This window comes from Amblyomma maculatum, chromosome 10 (assembly GCF_055883805.1).
Source record: "Amblyomma maculatum isolate TAMU_Amacu chromosome 10, ASM5588380v1, whole genome shotgun sequence".
Taxonomy (NCBI): Eukaryota; Metazoa; Arthropoda; class Arachnida; order Ixodida; family Ixodidae; genus Amblyomma; species Amblyomma maculatum.
This window is the reverse complement of record NC_139353.1, coordinates 35,367,362-35,383,746: the sequence shown is the minus strand read 5'-3', so window position 1 is coordinate 35,383,746 and position 16,385 is coordinate 35,367,362. Positions and strand designations below refer to the sequence as shown.

The following is a 16,385-nucleotide window of genomic DNA, read 5'->3' as shown; positions in this document are numbered from 1 at the left end:
GCGTTCAAAAAGTGTCGAGCATTCTTCTATCCCACATAAACCAATGAAGCGTTGGAGACTTCCTTCACTAGACATGTAGAGGGGTCATTCATGTGAATGCGCGATATTTTTCCAGCCCGCAGAAAGGGTCAGTCGCTAGCACTCAAAATTGACATGTGGTGTGCGGTCGTCGTATATTAAGGCGAAAGCCTGTAATGGCTCATGCTGTCGTGGACAAAATGTTTCCCGCTTTTGCGGCGGCTCTGATGACGTCATAGAGGTCTCAACCAATCACAGAGCACCACCACAGTATGCGCAAATGCGTACCTTATGTGGCCATATGCCAATCAATGAGCAATTACTAACAAATGACAAATAATGAATTGCTGATTAATGACTAATTAAAGTAATTCGTTAAGTTATTATATAATAACCTAATAGTTGAATAATTAAGTAATTATTTGCCTACTTAAAGCCTAATTAATAACTAATCAATTACTAAATTAGTGCCAGTTGCGTAGCAGGATGCGGCACTCAGGCTTTCGCCTTTCACTACTTTAGTCGCTAAAGTCCCTCGCAATTTTTTCAGCAAGTTGTACGATGGCGGAATAATATGAGCAACGAAATCGCATCAAATTCTGCCAGAATCTCAGTGATACCCAAGACGAAACCATTCGCAAGATTCGGCAGGCTTTCGGGGATAATGCCATCAAAGATGACTGCACATCATTGGACAGTGCCCCACGTTCAGGCAGACTGTCAAAAAGCCGGAATGAAAATGTCATTCAACAAGTGCGGACTTTGGTCATGGAGGACCGTCGCATTATAGTCCGAGAACTTGCGAACGAGATAAGAGTAAACATTGGATCCGTACGTTCAATTTGACTAAAGATTTGGGCATGAGAACTACCGCAAAGTTCGTACCGAAACTTCTAACAAATTAGCTGAAGGAACGCCATCTGGAAATCACGCAGGACATGCTCGACAATAAAAATCATGATCTCAACTTTCTGAATACCATGATCACAGGCGCTGAGTGACTGGAACCCCGCCCTTTCCAGTAATGTATACTTGGCTTAAATGCATGCGCTAGAGGGGCTACACTATGTCACACCTTTCTTCTTTCACGTCAATCTTTATTCCTTCCTTCAAGCACGGCGCGGTTGAAGTGTCCAGCTAGAAATGGGACGGGTACTGTGTCATTCTCTTTCCCCGAAAGTGGAAACGATTTTTTTTTTTTAAGAACTGGAAGGCGCAGTAACTCCCTCACATTTCATAAGCAGGCCACGTACTGTCAGCAGCGAGAAACAAAAATGCTGCGGTCAGCTTTAGAATCGTTGGGCGGACCCTTCAAACAACCGGAAGGAACCGAATCCGGTACAGTAATGCCAGGCGAGTAGTACTAGAAGGCTAATCTGATACGTTCACTGCACACAGGGTATGAGAACCCTCTGGTAGCTTTTGACTGCGGCGCCTCTTCATATGTTCCTCAACAGTATAGTAGTCATGTCCATATTATATTATAAATGTAATATATATATATATATATATATATATATATATATATATATATATATATATATATATATATATATATATATATATTATTATTATTATTATAGACACCCCAACTCCAAAACCAGTGTTGACTAACTAGATGGCATTTTATTTTAAATAATGTGTAATCTCTAGAACAAAGCACCATTTATATCGTCTCGTGTCGTATTGTACCTGTACCCCATCTTTACTGATCAACAAGCGAGCAACGACCGATCATAAAATGGTACGATCCTTCTAGCGGGCACCTTGTTACCAAGTCAGCCGCTGACGTCACCTCTGCACCTTCTGTAACCTTGCGCATTTTTTTTTTATTCTTTTGCGTCCTCACCCAGGCCCGACATTCCAGTCTTCTTCCCTCGTATCCACCTGTTCGTCGTTGTGAACAGAGAAAATAAAAAATAGATACAAGACGTGTGAGGTGCAGGCGTCGTGCGGGACTGCAGGCTCGCAAACGAGGTCCCTTATCGGAACCTGGTCTCCCGCAGCGCCAACCTTTCAAGCTTGACGCAGAGGGGGGTCGATTATTATTCGTCTCCGCGGCCTGCAGCGGCTCGTTTTCCGCAGCAGCCGGGGCAGCACGCAGACTCCTGCGGAAGCAGTAGTGAGAAGACAAGAAGTGCGGCACGCCCTGATGTGAGCTTCTTGTGCGAGTTGCTAGAGAGAGGCACAACCGCCTTGACCCGCGCCGTTTCCGGTCTCAAAGCACTTCCGAAGAACCATCCAACCCCGACCCGGTGCCTTGTTTCCCCCCATTTAAGGTTTTTTGTCTATTTTTTATTCACTTCCCGATTCGTTTATTCTTTTCCTGCACTTTTCTCTTTTCTCCTTCGCCAGCATAATAGCCCACAGAGTGAGCTGCATATTAGCCGCTCCTGTTGAACAAGAAGCGAGGAAGTAGAGCGGAGGAAAAAAAAATTAAGTTGAGCAATTTGGTGAATGGGAGGCCATTTTCCCGGGACTGCTCCGGACGGACGACACGTGGATGCGTGCAGTGTCTAGCCTGCCATCTTCCTTCTTTTCCTCCTCTTCTCCTACCCTCTCTTCTCCTCCTTACTAATGGCGCGTTCGAAGCGCATAGCCAGGCAACAACATCTTCACTATATATCCCTCCACTTACTAACCCGTTTCACATGAAAAAATAATAATAATAGATAAGAAAACGTGATTAAGGACCTGTCGGCCAGGTCTGAATTCGTGAGGACGATTTGGAGCGCGAATGAGTCTTCTCCAATTACAGCATCGATACTTTTTCAAAGCATTTCTATTAGAACTGTCCATCGTGACTGCTGGCCGATTTCTCAATGAAGGCTTGTCATCGCTCGAGTCAATTCGGATAAAAATGCAATAAAATCGTCGTACAATTCCACTGGATAAAAATGCAATAAAATCGTAGTGCAATTCCACAGGCAAGGCTAGTCGTGAAAACAGTACGCATGTTTCTGAATCTGAATGCGACTAGATTTCTAAACTATTCCTTTCGATAGTTTATAGTTCATTCCCTATAAAATAAAGTATCTGCAATACATAGATGCTGACGTAAAATTTAAGTGGAAAGCAGACCTATCTGTCAAAATGGTGTTAAGAAAGTGTCATTTCGTGAGAAAAAACATCATCGATGCTTTATTCTTTTTTATTTTCATCTTATCAGCGAAAAAAGCTTTCATGCGAAGTTTTCATGAAAGGGGGGGGGGGGGGGGGGGGGGGGTTGAACATGTGAGGTGAGGTCCGTCATCCGTAACAGCCTTGCAAAACTTGCAAAGGACATTGCAGTGGACTGCTCTCGTTGCGCGAGAGCGCACGTTCTCTCACACATTTCACGGCTGTGCTCCGTCACATTGCCGGTCGATACTCGGCATTGCCGGTCGATACTCGCACGTTCATTTTAAATGTCCTAAAAGTTGTCCAGAGTACGTTGACAGTGAGGACCGCCGGCTTTACCAGTACTGTGTTAACTATTTCCACAGACAATTCTGTTTGCAAGTACAGCGTGTATGTGGAGCCAGTGGTTTTACCATGCATTTTTAACTCCTGCAATCCGGCAAAGTCCACATCCATGATAGAGTTAGGCTTCACAATGCTAGACGGTAAAAAATGTAAATGAAAAGTGTACATTATCGATTAACTGACTGAGACGTAGTACGTGCGACTCAAAAAGGAGGTTCCCTTAAACGATGGACCAAAACGCAATAACAGGAATAGCCAAGGGACCGGAACAGGAGCCAGTTTGCCTGAGCGAATTAATTGATTAGACATTATGTTTTATCGCACTTAAGGAACACGAGCTTGTGTTTTCTCCGTGGATGTTTCTGCTGGTGATCTATTTTTTTACAAAGTTCATGTGAATGACCGGATATCTCACTGTTCGCGTATGAATGTGTTATCTAATGCTTTCACCCTTATCGCGGTTTCCCTGCCTTTCCCATTTCGGCCTTATATCATGGAGTAGTTTGCCAGGGGTATTGTACTCGTTCTACAGCGCGCCTCTGCTAAATTTGCACCAAATTCACAAGGCTACAGGCTCGCTGTAACTTGTAAACCCGTATGTCAATACAAGTTCAGCCTTCTCGCTATTGACGTCTAATGTTTAGCTCGCGTAAAGCTTCGCTGTATTAATAAAAGAACGCATAGACTGTTCCAGTTTACGGCCAACGGACGCAGTCACCTTCAGAGCTTGAAGTTTGAAGTTTATTCTTAGTTTCCTTACACAGAAACTAAAGGACCCCGAACAAAACGTGCGTACTTGCACCTGACCAGGTTCAGAGCCCCATACAATTTGTACACAGGGGAAACAGCGCGGTACAGATGAAATTGTTTTTTCCACTCAAAGATTCAAATTAACAATAGAAAAATACAACAGTAAGAAGCACTGAAAAAGTTCAACAAATTAAAAAATGAAAAACAAAAAACAACAGTAACAGGCACTCAAAAAGCTAATCAATTTTTGACATTTTATTATTATTATATTAGCTAGGTTGCGTAGCCTATCGCTACGCAACCTAATATTCGTGTTACGGCCTATCTACTTAGAGCAGAAATGGGATGTGCACCTGATCTGCATAAAAGTGTTATGTCAGTGCTGTCGAGAACAGAGGCCCCATCGTTCTTCAGAATAGTGAATTCCATCAATCGACGGAAACTCCTTTTGAAGGTCTGTACATAACCTGCACATTTGCATCTGTTTGGTTGCTGTTAAGAATAATCATCGTTGGACACCCAGAGCACGAGAGAGTGGTGAAACCAAGATACTTTGTTGGGCGAGTTGGCTTCCTTTTATCTTGTCCTGTGTCTTCCTGTTCGCGCTGTTTAAATTAACAATGGTGAAACCAGCTTACGAATGTTGTTGTTTTTTTCTCTCTCGCAGCCGATTGCAGCTTCCTGTTGGCCAACGCGCAGATCGTGGACTACCCGATCGTGTACTGCTCGGAGAGCTTCTGCAAGATCTCCGGCTATAACCGGGCCGAAGTGATGCAGAAGAGCTGCCGCTGCAGCTTCATGTACGGCGAGCTGACCGACCGGCCGACCATCGGCAAGCTGGAGCACTGCCTGGACGCGCACGCCCAGGACCAGCTGGAGATCTTGCTCTACAAGAAGAATCGCACGCCGCTATGGCTTCTCCTGCACGTGGCACCCATCAAGAACGAGAAGGACCTGGTGGTGTTATTTTTGCTCACCTTCCGCGACATTACGGCGCTCAAGCAGCCCCTCGAAGACGATGTCTCCAAGGGTATGCGCAATCAGTTTCCCCCTCCCGTTGCCGCTTGCGTTTGTGATTTTTGCATCACGCTGCCTAAAAATTTTCAAAGAACAATAATTAAATAAAACCTACAATTAGCACAGTGAAATTACGCCAGTCACAAGCTATACAAATGATAATGATGTAGTTTGATGTTCAATTTTAATCATAATTAAATAATAACTGTAATTAATACCAAGAATCTGTCCATGACGATTATACTCAGCATAAGCTATCCAGCCATGTAACATTTGTGGCTGTTAAATTAGGCGTACGCTATATAACCATATAACAGTTATGTTGTCATGGCTTGACATTGAAACTAGGCTGAAGGTCAGAGAAACGGATCCACAAGGTGGTCGACATTTGCACCGAATAGTGCTAACGCTCTTAAAGGAATGATGGCTGACTCGGAGCTCCTCGGCCAAAGGTGCATTTTTGCTTTAAAAACCGATCATAATCGCAAGGAGAACAAATAAAATTACATTTTTCCATGTTCAGATTCATCGTTTGTGGCGATATCAACTGTGCCACGTTATTTCACATACTCAATCTTGTGACGCGACAAAACCGTTGCAGAACATGCAGTTTTCAGCTTTCTGGTCTATTACGTTGTGCAATGTAGCTGCGAATTATGTTCTCATTTTAAGAGCTTCACGTGTATACAAGCGGTCAAAACAATTGAGACCGACTGAATAATGGTTGTTGCCAACGTAAATGGGGGTGTAAATGAGGGATGTCGCTATAACAAGAGCTAACAACTGCCATGTATGAACAGTGATTATCCGGTGACTGTCATGTCGTCATAGCGCTGTCACGCTGCCTGTTCCCAAAACGAACAACGAGTCCACGCCTAGTACTGCCCAAGATATTTACCCCTGTCTCTAAGAGTGACACAGTGCTGAACCACTGCGCATGAGGCGATGAAATTTGTGTTGAAAAGTTGTTAATTATTTTGAACAAAAATGATCGTGCCTACCTGGCTAAGTACTTCTTTGAGGCTCTATTTCTGCGAAAGCTATGCATCTAGGACTTTCTAGTTGCGAAAAGATGTCAGTATATTCGAAATGTAATGTGCCACCCGGGCGCTATAAACAAGAGTTGGACAGTCTATGTAAAGTGATCCGAAACCAGGTCCGATTTTTCTTCGAGAGAAATAAATATTAGCCTAAAGAAGAGAGCGATATGCGGTGTCTCACAAAAGTAACTGCTTTAAGAGAACTGGAAATGGGGCAAGATAGCAGTTGTGAGTTGTGCACGTGAGTGACGTAAATGGGGAAATATCAGACACGGATTGAAGAAGGCAAGTGAAGCGCAGCTGAAATTGTGTTTACTTCAGCTTCATTTTCATGAAGTCTGCAATTGAGGACTACTACATAAAAGAGTGGAGTTACATGTGCTATAGTTCATGGTTCTTTTGTAAAATCAGTTCTGTGATTTGTTGAGGAAACGTTGAACGTGCACCTTATTCAGGCATCTTAACAACTTGGCCGTAGTAGTGATGGTGAATATTGGAGTTATGCTATCCCCCAATATAAAATCTGCTGGGGTTAGGACAATGTACAGGGCTGAGAGAAGGTTATAGTATATGGAACCGGCCTCTTTCTTTATGTAGATGTAGCCAGCGTATGATGATAATGATCACACTGCAATGCTGTGGCGATTCTTGCACTCGTGATGGCGATGGTACTAATCGTTCTCTTTAACCACCCACCCTAACCCGTCCCCCGCTGGGTCTCTGACCCTGCGGTACTCGCAGCAGGCCTGAGCAAGTTCGCTCGCCTGGCCCGCTCGGTGACGCGCAGCCGGTCGGTGCTGGTGCAGTTCTCGTCGCACCTTCCGGCCGCCATCAAGGCGGACACCGGAGGCGTGTCGTCTCGTCAGTCGCAGATCGCGCACATGATGAGCCTCAACGCCGAGGTGCTTCCCCAGTACCGCCAGGAGGCGCCCAAGACGCCGCCGCACATCCTGCTCCACTACTGCGCGTTCAAGGCCATCTGGGACTGGGTGATCCTGTGTCTCACCTTCTACACGGCCATCATGGTGCCCTACAACGTGGCCTTCAAGAACAAGACGAGCGAGGACGTGAGCCTGCTCGTCCTCGACTCCATAGTCGACGTCATCTTCTTCATCGACATCGTGCTCAACTTCCACACTACGTTCGTCGGACCTGGAGGGGAGGTACAGAGGCAGCAGTGTTCATGACCCGCTTCTTTTGATTTTGTATTTGCTAGGGTTGCGTGTCATTAAATGGATCAAAGTGGTGTGTGATGCCAAGGGTCATGTGAGACGTTGAGTTGGTATCTGCACTTGGTTGTGTGCAGACATATTTATAGACATCTCCGTGCATCAGACTGGAATTGGCCACAACCAAAGATGGGTGTCTCTAGCGTAGTGGAGAAACCAGAGAGCAAGGGGAGGAACCAGGAAAGTGTGTAGCTTAAGATGGAGTACGCCCGACTGCAGAGGCTGACCGCATGCAACGTACAAAAGTGGCGGAGGAGTTAAAGCTCTCGCATTCTCAACATTATGTAGTTCACTGCTCCCCCCCCCCCCCTACCCCCATTATTTTTCCCAGTCCCTTAGTCATGCGAAATATAGCAAGAAAATCGCCATTGAACACAGAGATATAACATGACATGAGAAACCACAATGAGGACAACCTTATCTTCCTCGTTAAATGTGACATCTTCAGCGAGGATTATGATAGTTAATGCACTCAGTTACCTCGTACAATAGTCGAAAAAGTATTCGCCTCCTTTGTGCCTATCATGCCAAGACATTCCTTACAAGCACGTTGCACATTATGAGTTATGTTTTCTCCGTCTTTGTCAAGGTGGTGTCCGACCCGAAGATAATCCGCATGAACTACCTCAAGTCGTGGTTCACCATCGACCTGCTGTCGTGCCTACCGTACGACGTGTTCAACGCCTTCGACAACGGCGAGGACCAGCAGGGCATCGGCAGTCTCTTCAGCGCGCTCAAAGTTGTGCGCCTGCTGAGGCTGGGTCGCGTGGTGCGCAAACTGGACCGCTACCTAGAGTACGGCGCCGCCATGCTCATCCTGTTGCTCTGCTTCTACATGCTGGTCGCCCACTGGCTCGCCTGCATCTGGTACAGCATCGGCCGCAGTGACGCCGAGAATGGCGTCCAGTTCAGCTGGCTATGGAAACTCGCCAACGTGACGCAGTCGCAATTCAAGGTACGCGTGTCACACAAGAATTAGTTCATCACGTCGGTCTGTAACTGAACAGCGGCATCGCAGAGAGTAAGGCGATAATGTGTACATAGAAGTGTTACCGTGGAAGGTATACTCTGACGGACAAATGTACCAGCTGAAACTCTCGCACATAGCAGTGTTCTTTTATGCATTTCCCGAGCCAAGATCGGCATTCATGCGTTGTTGCCTTGACACAGGACGACAGTGCCTCGCACAGACAGATTCTTCCTCTGATTCAACAACTACGCATGCTTAATAAGTGCCCATGTATTACCTCATAGGACGCAGGCCCCTTACACTTACGAACTGAAGCCCCGCTGCGGTGGTTCAGTGGTTAGCGAACTCGACTGGTGAATTCAGGGACGCGGGACCGAATCCCGGCCGCGGCGGCAACTTTTTGATGGAGGCGAAGAGAAAGGCGCCCGTGTGCTGTGCGATGTCTATGTGCGTTAAAGAATCCCTCGGGGTTGGTGGAAATTTCCGGAGCCCTCCACTACGGCGTCTCTCGCAGCCTGAGCTGTTTTGGGTTGTTAAACCTCACAAACCAAACCGAGCTGAACTTACGAACTGAAATCAATGTTCTAACCTTTCTGTAGTGGAAGCAAGATTAAATTTTTATAGAATGTAATTGTGTATTTTATAAAAGACTTCCATGAGGTACAATATTTCCTTTCGAATCAACGACGTCGATCGTAGACTAATGTTCTACGGTCGACGCATGCGCAGCAGCACACCAAAGCGAATCATGAGATGGCTTTGTCCTGAGCGCAAATGAATGGGTGAGACGGAGCGGTGACGGCGTCCGCTGGCGTTCGCAGGTCCGCTATGTGAACGACTCTCACCACGGCCTGAAGGCGGAGCTTGTTGGTGGACCTCCTCGCGGCACCATGTATGTGACGTCACTCTACTACACCATGACGTGCATGACGAGCGTCGGCTTCGGCAACGTGGCCGCGGAGACCGACAACGAGAAGGTCTTCACTATATGCATGATGATTATTGGAGGTGAGCTAACAAACCCGGCCACCCAGCTCGCTTAACCTTACAGGGCGCACATAATCTATTAATGAAGAATAGTTCATGATGACTATACATTACTGTGAATAGCGCAACTCAAACTACACGACGCAAGATGAACATCGGTTGGCGGAAGCCGTATTGCGCTAGCCACTAAAGCTTCCCTCTACCCTTGTTCATTTTGCTCGATGGTCGTCAGGAATTATTTCTTGTCCTCTCTCCACCATAGATCACAACTTTGACTAGTTTAATGAATTGAGCCCGTCGAGTGCACTGGCTCCAAGTCCTTTGAGTCGTATTTGGTGAGATATATTTTTTCCAGTACGCGGTACAAACTATCCATTCACTTCATGCGTGCAGAAACATGGAAGACACCTAATTACCATTAGCTGTGACAAGGCGATAGCATAAGAATCATGTTGTTAGCTGCCATGCACAACCGCACACACTATGCACTCTCACACGCCATCTAGTAGCCCACACGTAATGATTAGTACCACTCACTTCCACTGTACCCTATGTGTTCTTCCCGTGCAGCCCCCTTTCTGCCTTGCACTCCTTTCTCGTCTAAGAGCGATTTATCTTTGTTCACGTTGCCACCTGGGCAGGTGGATCTCCCGTGCACCAACCATAACAGGTAGCAGGTGCATGACACAGTCGCCGGTTTTTAATTCCAATGGAGCTCGTAAGCCAACGCATAAAGTACTACTCGCATACTGTGACATGTTGCTTTCTTGAGCGCGGTAGATATGAGTGACACAATATGGCCATGGCTGTCACGTTCAACGCAGTTCTAATAGCAAGGCTTTTCTCAAAACGTGCAAGACAGGCTGATCAATATTATAGCTGCGGAAAATTGTTAAGCAATGGTCCCCACCGGGATTGCAGCACTGTCAGAACGTTCAACTCGTGTTTGCGAGCATGTCTTAGTGCTGTGGTGTCACGTCGTGATTCTAATTTCGGTCCATCGCAGCGCTGCTGTACGCGACCATCTTCGGCCACGTGACGACCATCATCCAGCAGATGACGTCAGCGACAGCGCGCTACCACGAAATGCTAAATAACGTGCGCGAGTTCATGAAGCTGCACGAGGTTCCGCGGGCTCTGAGCGAGCGCGTCATGGACTATGTGGTCTCCACCTGGGCAATGAGCAAGGGCATCGACACCAAGAAGGTGCTCAGCTACTGCCCAAAGGTACAGAGGCTCTTTATTCCCTCACTTCTTTTCTCTCTCCATTTCTCTCTCGTTCCTCCTTTCTTCCTAGCTTCTTTTATTTACTTTCTTTTGCTATGCTGTCCGTTTTGAATGCTTTAACAGGTACAGTTCAGTCTTACCCCAAAGCTTTACTTGTGCCCAAAAGCACAGCGTCTACTTTCTCTCTGAAGGTTTAGGTCTAAAAATGAAATTTAATTTTATTAACTTGTATAGAAGATCACTAAACGTTTAGAAGAAAAAAAACTGATGCCTTTCATCTACGCGAAACTTGAAACAACCAGTATACTTTAATTCTGCTTCGAAGGAACAAGTTTCACCTAATTTAATGCAGCGAGTAAATAATCAGAACTTTCGTAAGTTCATCACGCATTGGAATGAGGATGTCAGTCCTTAAGCTTTCTCTTGAGGCTTTACCTTTCCTGCCCGATATGTGAACTGCGTGAATTCTCACGCAGGACATGACGGCGGACATCTGCGTGCACCTCAACCGCAAGGTGTTCAACGAGCACCCGGCCTTCCGGCTCGCGAGCGACGGCTGCCTGCGCGCGCTGGCCATGTATTTTAGCATGGACCACTCGGCGCCCGGAGACCTGCTCTACCACACGGGCGAGAGCATCGACACTCTGTCATTCGTGGTCGCCGGTTCGCTGGAAGTGGTCCAGGACGACGAAGTCGTGGCCATCCTCGGTCGGGGCGACGTTTTCGGAGATGCCTTTTGGAAGGAGCCCACCATCGGACAATCGTGCGCCAACGTGCGCGCACTCACCTACTGCGACCTGCACTCTATCAAGCGCGACAAGCTGCTCGAAGTGCTCAACTTCTACCACGCGTTTGCAAACTCCTTCGCGCGCAACCTACTGCTCACATACAACCTCAGGCACAGGGTGAGTGTCTCTTTCACCCTCATTGCTTTTCTCTCTTTCCCTCACTACATTTTTATCGCTTCTTCAGCGATCGCCATATAAAGGCAGGCGGGTGGGTGAGTGTGTCTTCTTATGTTTCGAATGCGGAGAAGACCTCACTGTTAGCTACTTCTCATTCTCAAGCAGAAATTTCATAACACTAAGTAAAACGCTTTTTGTTTCGTTTTATTTTGTTTTACAATAAACACATCCCCTTCTCAACCATCATGTGAAACCTTGTTTGTTTTTTAAATCATCTGTTTTCCCTACCATGAAGCTCGTGTAACTTTGTTGTACCTTTTTTGATTGTATCTTTGCTCACCAATATCAATATCAATTGTATCAGTAAAATAAATAACCCGGCTTTCAGAAGCTGGAGGTGGGGGGGGGGGGGGGGGGGGGGCTTTATTGATCTGTCCCGTATTTTAAGGTTTCCAAACTAGTCGAATTTCTTAAACAAGATATAGATTTGATTAATTATATTTCATCAAGTGCGACAGATATTTTTCAAGTGATTATCACACGGTAGCTTTAGCTGCTTTTGTGCAACTTAACACAATACACCCCCTGTATTTTCCTGAGATTAAGGCGTCGGTTTCCATGGTGGGGAACGGGGATAATTCAGAGCGAAAATAAGTGCATGACAACACAGCACAGCGCCTATCTTGTGTTGTCACGTCCTTGTTTTCGTGCTGTTTTTTCTGCGTTCTTCATTCACCAACTAGCCCGCCAAAATGCTCTCCATAACGGGCTCCGTAATTCTCTCATTACTGCGAAGTCGCCTAATTAAAACTTCTTGTTTATGTGAACTGACGCTTCTGTATGGTCAGCTGGTTTGGTTTGGTTTTAGTTTATGGGGTCTAAAGTCCCAAAGCGACTCAGGCTATGAGAGACACCGTAGGGCTTCGAAAATTTTGACCACCTGGGGTTCTTTAACGTGAACTGACATCGCCCAGCACAAGGGCGTCTTGCTTTAGCCACCATCGGGAAGCGACTGCCGCGGCCGGAATTCAATCCCGCATCCTTGGGCACAGCAATCGAGTGCCCTAACTACTGCACCACCTCGGCGGGTCTGTGCCGTCAGCATCAAGTGGATTAAGAAGACTTTCATTAATTTAAACTTCGCTTCATTCCGTCATCTTCGGTACCCCTCTATATTGAACTGCCGAGATTCGCATATTTCGAGCAGCTTCATTTTTCCTCTTTGCTTTTTTTTTTTTCAGTATGCGTACTTTGAGCGACTTCAAATCTTTACGTTGCGATAGCTCCGCTCGGTAGAAAATAATCGAAAAACTAATGTTACGAAATGTTTGAAATGCGTCTTGCTTCGGAATAATTTGAAACAATATCGTTCTGTTGAGGCTATTCACTTTATTGAACCAAAACAAAAGACGTGGTCTAAACGTATGAGATAAAGTGCAGATAATTAAGGCTCGTGTTTTGAACAGACACGGTCGTGGCAGATTTCCAAACGCCGAGGATACGTATGCTCCTGTAAAGCGTGCACTGTTGCACATTGTATCATTATGCAGCAAAGCTAACTTTACAAAAATGCAAGTGACCTTCAGTGCAAGAAAATTGTTCGGAATTGTAACTAAGCACACAACGAATAACAAAACTATCTCATTAAAGAGCGAAACAAAGCATAATGATAATTTTCAGTGCTAACGTATGAAATAAAATCAGATAATTAAGGCTTGTGTTTTGAACAGACACGGTCGTGGGAGATTTCCAAACGCCGAGGCTACGTATGCTCCTGTAAAGCGTGCACTGTTGTACGTTATATCATTATGCAGCAAAGCTAGCTTTACATAAAATGCAAGTGACCATTAGTGCAAGAAAATTGTTCGGAATTGTAACTAAGCAAACAACGGATAACAAAACAACCTCATTAAAGTGTGAAACAAAGTATAATGATCAGTAGAGGCTCTAAAATAAAAGTGGAAAACAAAGGACTTGTACTGATGCTACTTGCTATGGCCCAATTTGTCGCCGAATCCCGTCACATCTTACCAGAAATGAATCAACAACCTTCTTTAATATGTTTCAGCAAAACAAATGTGGTTTTATAACTGCCTGAGCTCTTTCTTCAGCAATTTTCAGCAATGTTGGATAAGATTAGTGTTCTGGTAGAATTTCAAGGACAATGAAATATAATATTATTAAAAACCATCAAACTATTCGAATTGTTTACAGCTGTCATATTTTAATTTAGAAGCGAAGTAAAAGAAAGTGTTTTATTCGGAAAGGTGGATAATGTCAAGAAACAGTGTGCAATCTGAGTGATCGTGAAGACAAAAACATATTATTCACAACAAGGAAACTATTTATATCCCACAAGCTCAACTCTGTGGAATATATGCGGACAGGCTTCATGTGCCCCAGAATGACGGCATGCACGGAATGAGGGCAAAGTGAATCACTCAGCACGACCAAAAGGGGACATTGTGCGAGGGGCCAAAAAGGGGAGGGAGGTCATCTTTTGGAAAGCCCGATGGGATGGTCAGTTAACAGTCGTTTGTTGCCGTGGACATAGAAAGAACATTCGCTCTTCTCTGCTATACGATGAAAGGCTGGTATTGACGACGGTATACGATATCGCTCACCTCCTCGTCACCAGCTCGCAAGAACGTGCCGCCTCGTTTTGTCGCTTCCCGTAATTACGGGCCCTCGAATCGCGCCTTCTATTTATAGCCCTAGCCAGCGACGGCGTGTCTTTTTGACTGCCATTACTGACCTGACCCTCTCCAAAATAAAAACAAACACGCAAGGAGCAAAGACAGAGAGATGCATCGCGACGAACCAAAAAGCGCGCGCCGCGGCTTCTCTCAGGCCCTTGACCCGGACCAGCGTCGCACCCCTGGCCCCAATCGCTCGGCTATGTCGGCGCGCTCTTTCCCTATTTCCCTTCCTCGCGCGCACACATACTCCTTCTCTACCTTGACGAGCGACGAGAAAGGGGGCCATGGTCGTAGAGAACAGGGCCATGGTCGAGGGACGTCCTTGCCTTCATCACATCACCAGCCGCTTCAGCTATGTAGTCGTCGTCTTAGGCGACTAAAGGGATTCCCTATGCAGCTCGGCACGCCGCACGCGAGGCGGATTCTTTTCTCCTTAATCGCACGGAAGGGTTGGATGGGGAGGAGGCTGTCTCCATTATGCATCGCTTTGTCTCTCTCTCCTCCTCGCATAGGGCGCGGCCGGTCTTCTAGCTGCGAAACCTTTGCTTTTCGTCCTCCTGATTCCCCCTCCTCTGCTCATCCTTCCTTGTTTTGCTGCCGGTGAAGCCGTTTTGCTTGATACGGCGACATGCCTTTCGAGCATTTTCTCGGCGCACCACGAAGCCTTGCCGTATGCGTGTGCAGTGACAACACCATAATAAATCCGGAACGATATAACACACCTGCTGGAATGCCGCAAAACCAGATGAGCACTTGTGATTGCAGCTGGATGTTTCTTCTTCTGTTCTTCCTTCTTTCTTTCTTTTTTTTTTTAAATAATGGCAAAAGTGTATGGTTGTCCCGCTTCTAGCGTGAAACGGCTTTGAGGACGATGGATAGCAATTCGGTGTAATTACACCGGAGTACAAAAGAAAAGTATAAACTAACACCGAATTGGTTACAAGTTCCAATTTGTTCGCGATACTTCTCCGGGTTCATTCGTAGTTGTCAAATGTATTCATTGTTTTCACCAGCCAACCGCTTTCATCAGTTATTTTCAACGAGAGGCGGCTCCTATATGAGCCGGCGACTTAAAATATTTGCGGCACCCTGTAATCTACATTTTATGTGTTTTGAAAATCATGAGCATAATTCTCCAAAATTCCGCAACTGGCGTGACAATCGGATAATTTCTTATCTTTGCATGTATTGGAGTGGAAGATCGTACAAATACAGCTTATGTGGGATATTCGCAGCAGCACGACACTGCATTCAGAGTGCCTCTATTCTGAGGCCGAAGTGAAACATCTGCTGTCTGCACTCTTCTTCAATCAGCTTCATGCATGAGCAGTGAGTGGACGTGCATTCAATAACAAAATATCTCAAATAACGAACGAAGCGCACGCATATGCGTGTTTGGTGCTGCACATGCTCCCCCTGACCTGCTCGCCCAGTGAGTGTCTCAAAACACGACACGTCTGGCTAGGCGCTGTTATTTCCTTCCAAAGCTCTGTTTGCCTATATACCTGTGAGCGTTTGACGTGAGAGCCGATCCGGGCCTGGGGCTATTGATCAGACCGACGCTTTACCACGGTCGCGAACGCGCGCTCTGCTCTCGCGTAGCTTTTGGCTTTGTCGCTGCCTCACGCTCGGACGCGGATCTCGCTGTGAGTTTTATTTCGGGCAGTCCATGGACTAACCACATGTCAAGCCGCTGCTTTCTTTCTTTATTACTTTTCTTCCTTCGCGGTTCATGAGTTCCTGCACCGCGTTTTTAGGAACGTGACCGAGTAGTGGGCGATGAGCTCATGCGAGGTGTGCTCGTCATCATACACCGAATAAACTGCGTAGTTTAGATTTAGCCGGTATCTGCGTATGTAAACTTTTGCTTTTTTTTTTCGACAAGTCAGTGTCTACGGAACAGCTAAGGGCGGCTACGATAGAGTTCGTATTTAATTTATCTCGTCGGCTTGTTTTGATTTCTTATTATGCACATATTATGAACTGCGCTGTTTGATCTTAACAGGTGATGATTTTATGACAGCCTAATTTTAGAAAGGCAAGTATAATATGGCAAAAAGAAAAAATCTGCTTGCGGT

At 45.9% G+C, this 16,385-nt stretch overlaps 1 protein-coding gene across 2 annotated transcripts in view; it reads left to right on the top strand.

The window, feature by feature from the left end:
• Positions 1 to 16,385, top strand: part of LOC146176142 (potassium voltage-gated channel protein eag-like) — a 122,688-nt gene that overhangs the window by 92,726 nt on the left and 13,577 nt on the right. The window contains exons 2-7 of one of the 2 annotated variants that reach the window (XM_084582475.1): positions 4,901 to 5,263; positions 7,035 to 7,453; positions 8,109 to 8,474; positions 9,311 to 9,497; positions 10,483 to 10,703; positions 11,180 to 11,608. In XM_084582475.1, the coding sequence (XP_084438601.1) occupies positions 4,901 to 5,263; positions 7,035 to 7,453; positions 8,109 to 8,474; positions 9,311 to 9,497; positions 10,483 to 10,703; positions 11,180 to 11,608 (1,985 nt within the window). Of the gene's footprint in view, positions 1 to 4,900; positions 5,264 to 7,031; positions 7,454 to 8,108; positions 8,475 to 9,310; positions 9,498 to 10,482; positions 10,704 to 11,179; positions 11,609 to 16,385 lie in introns of both variants that reach the window. The other variant, XM_084582474.1, reaches the window with a different exon arrangement.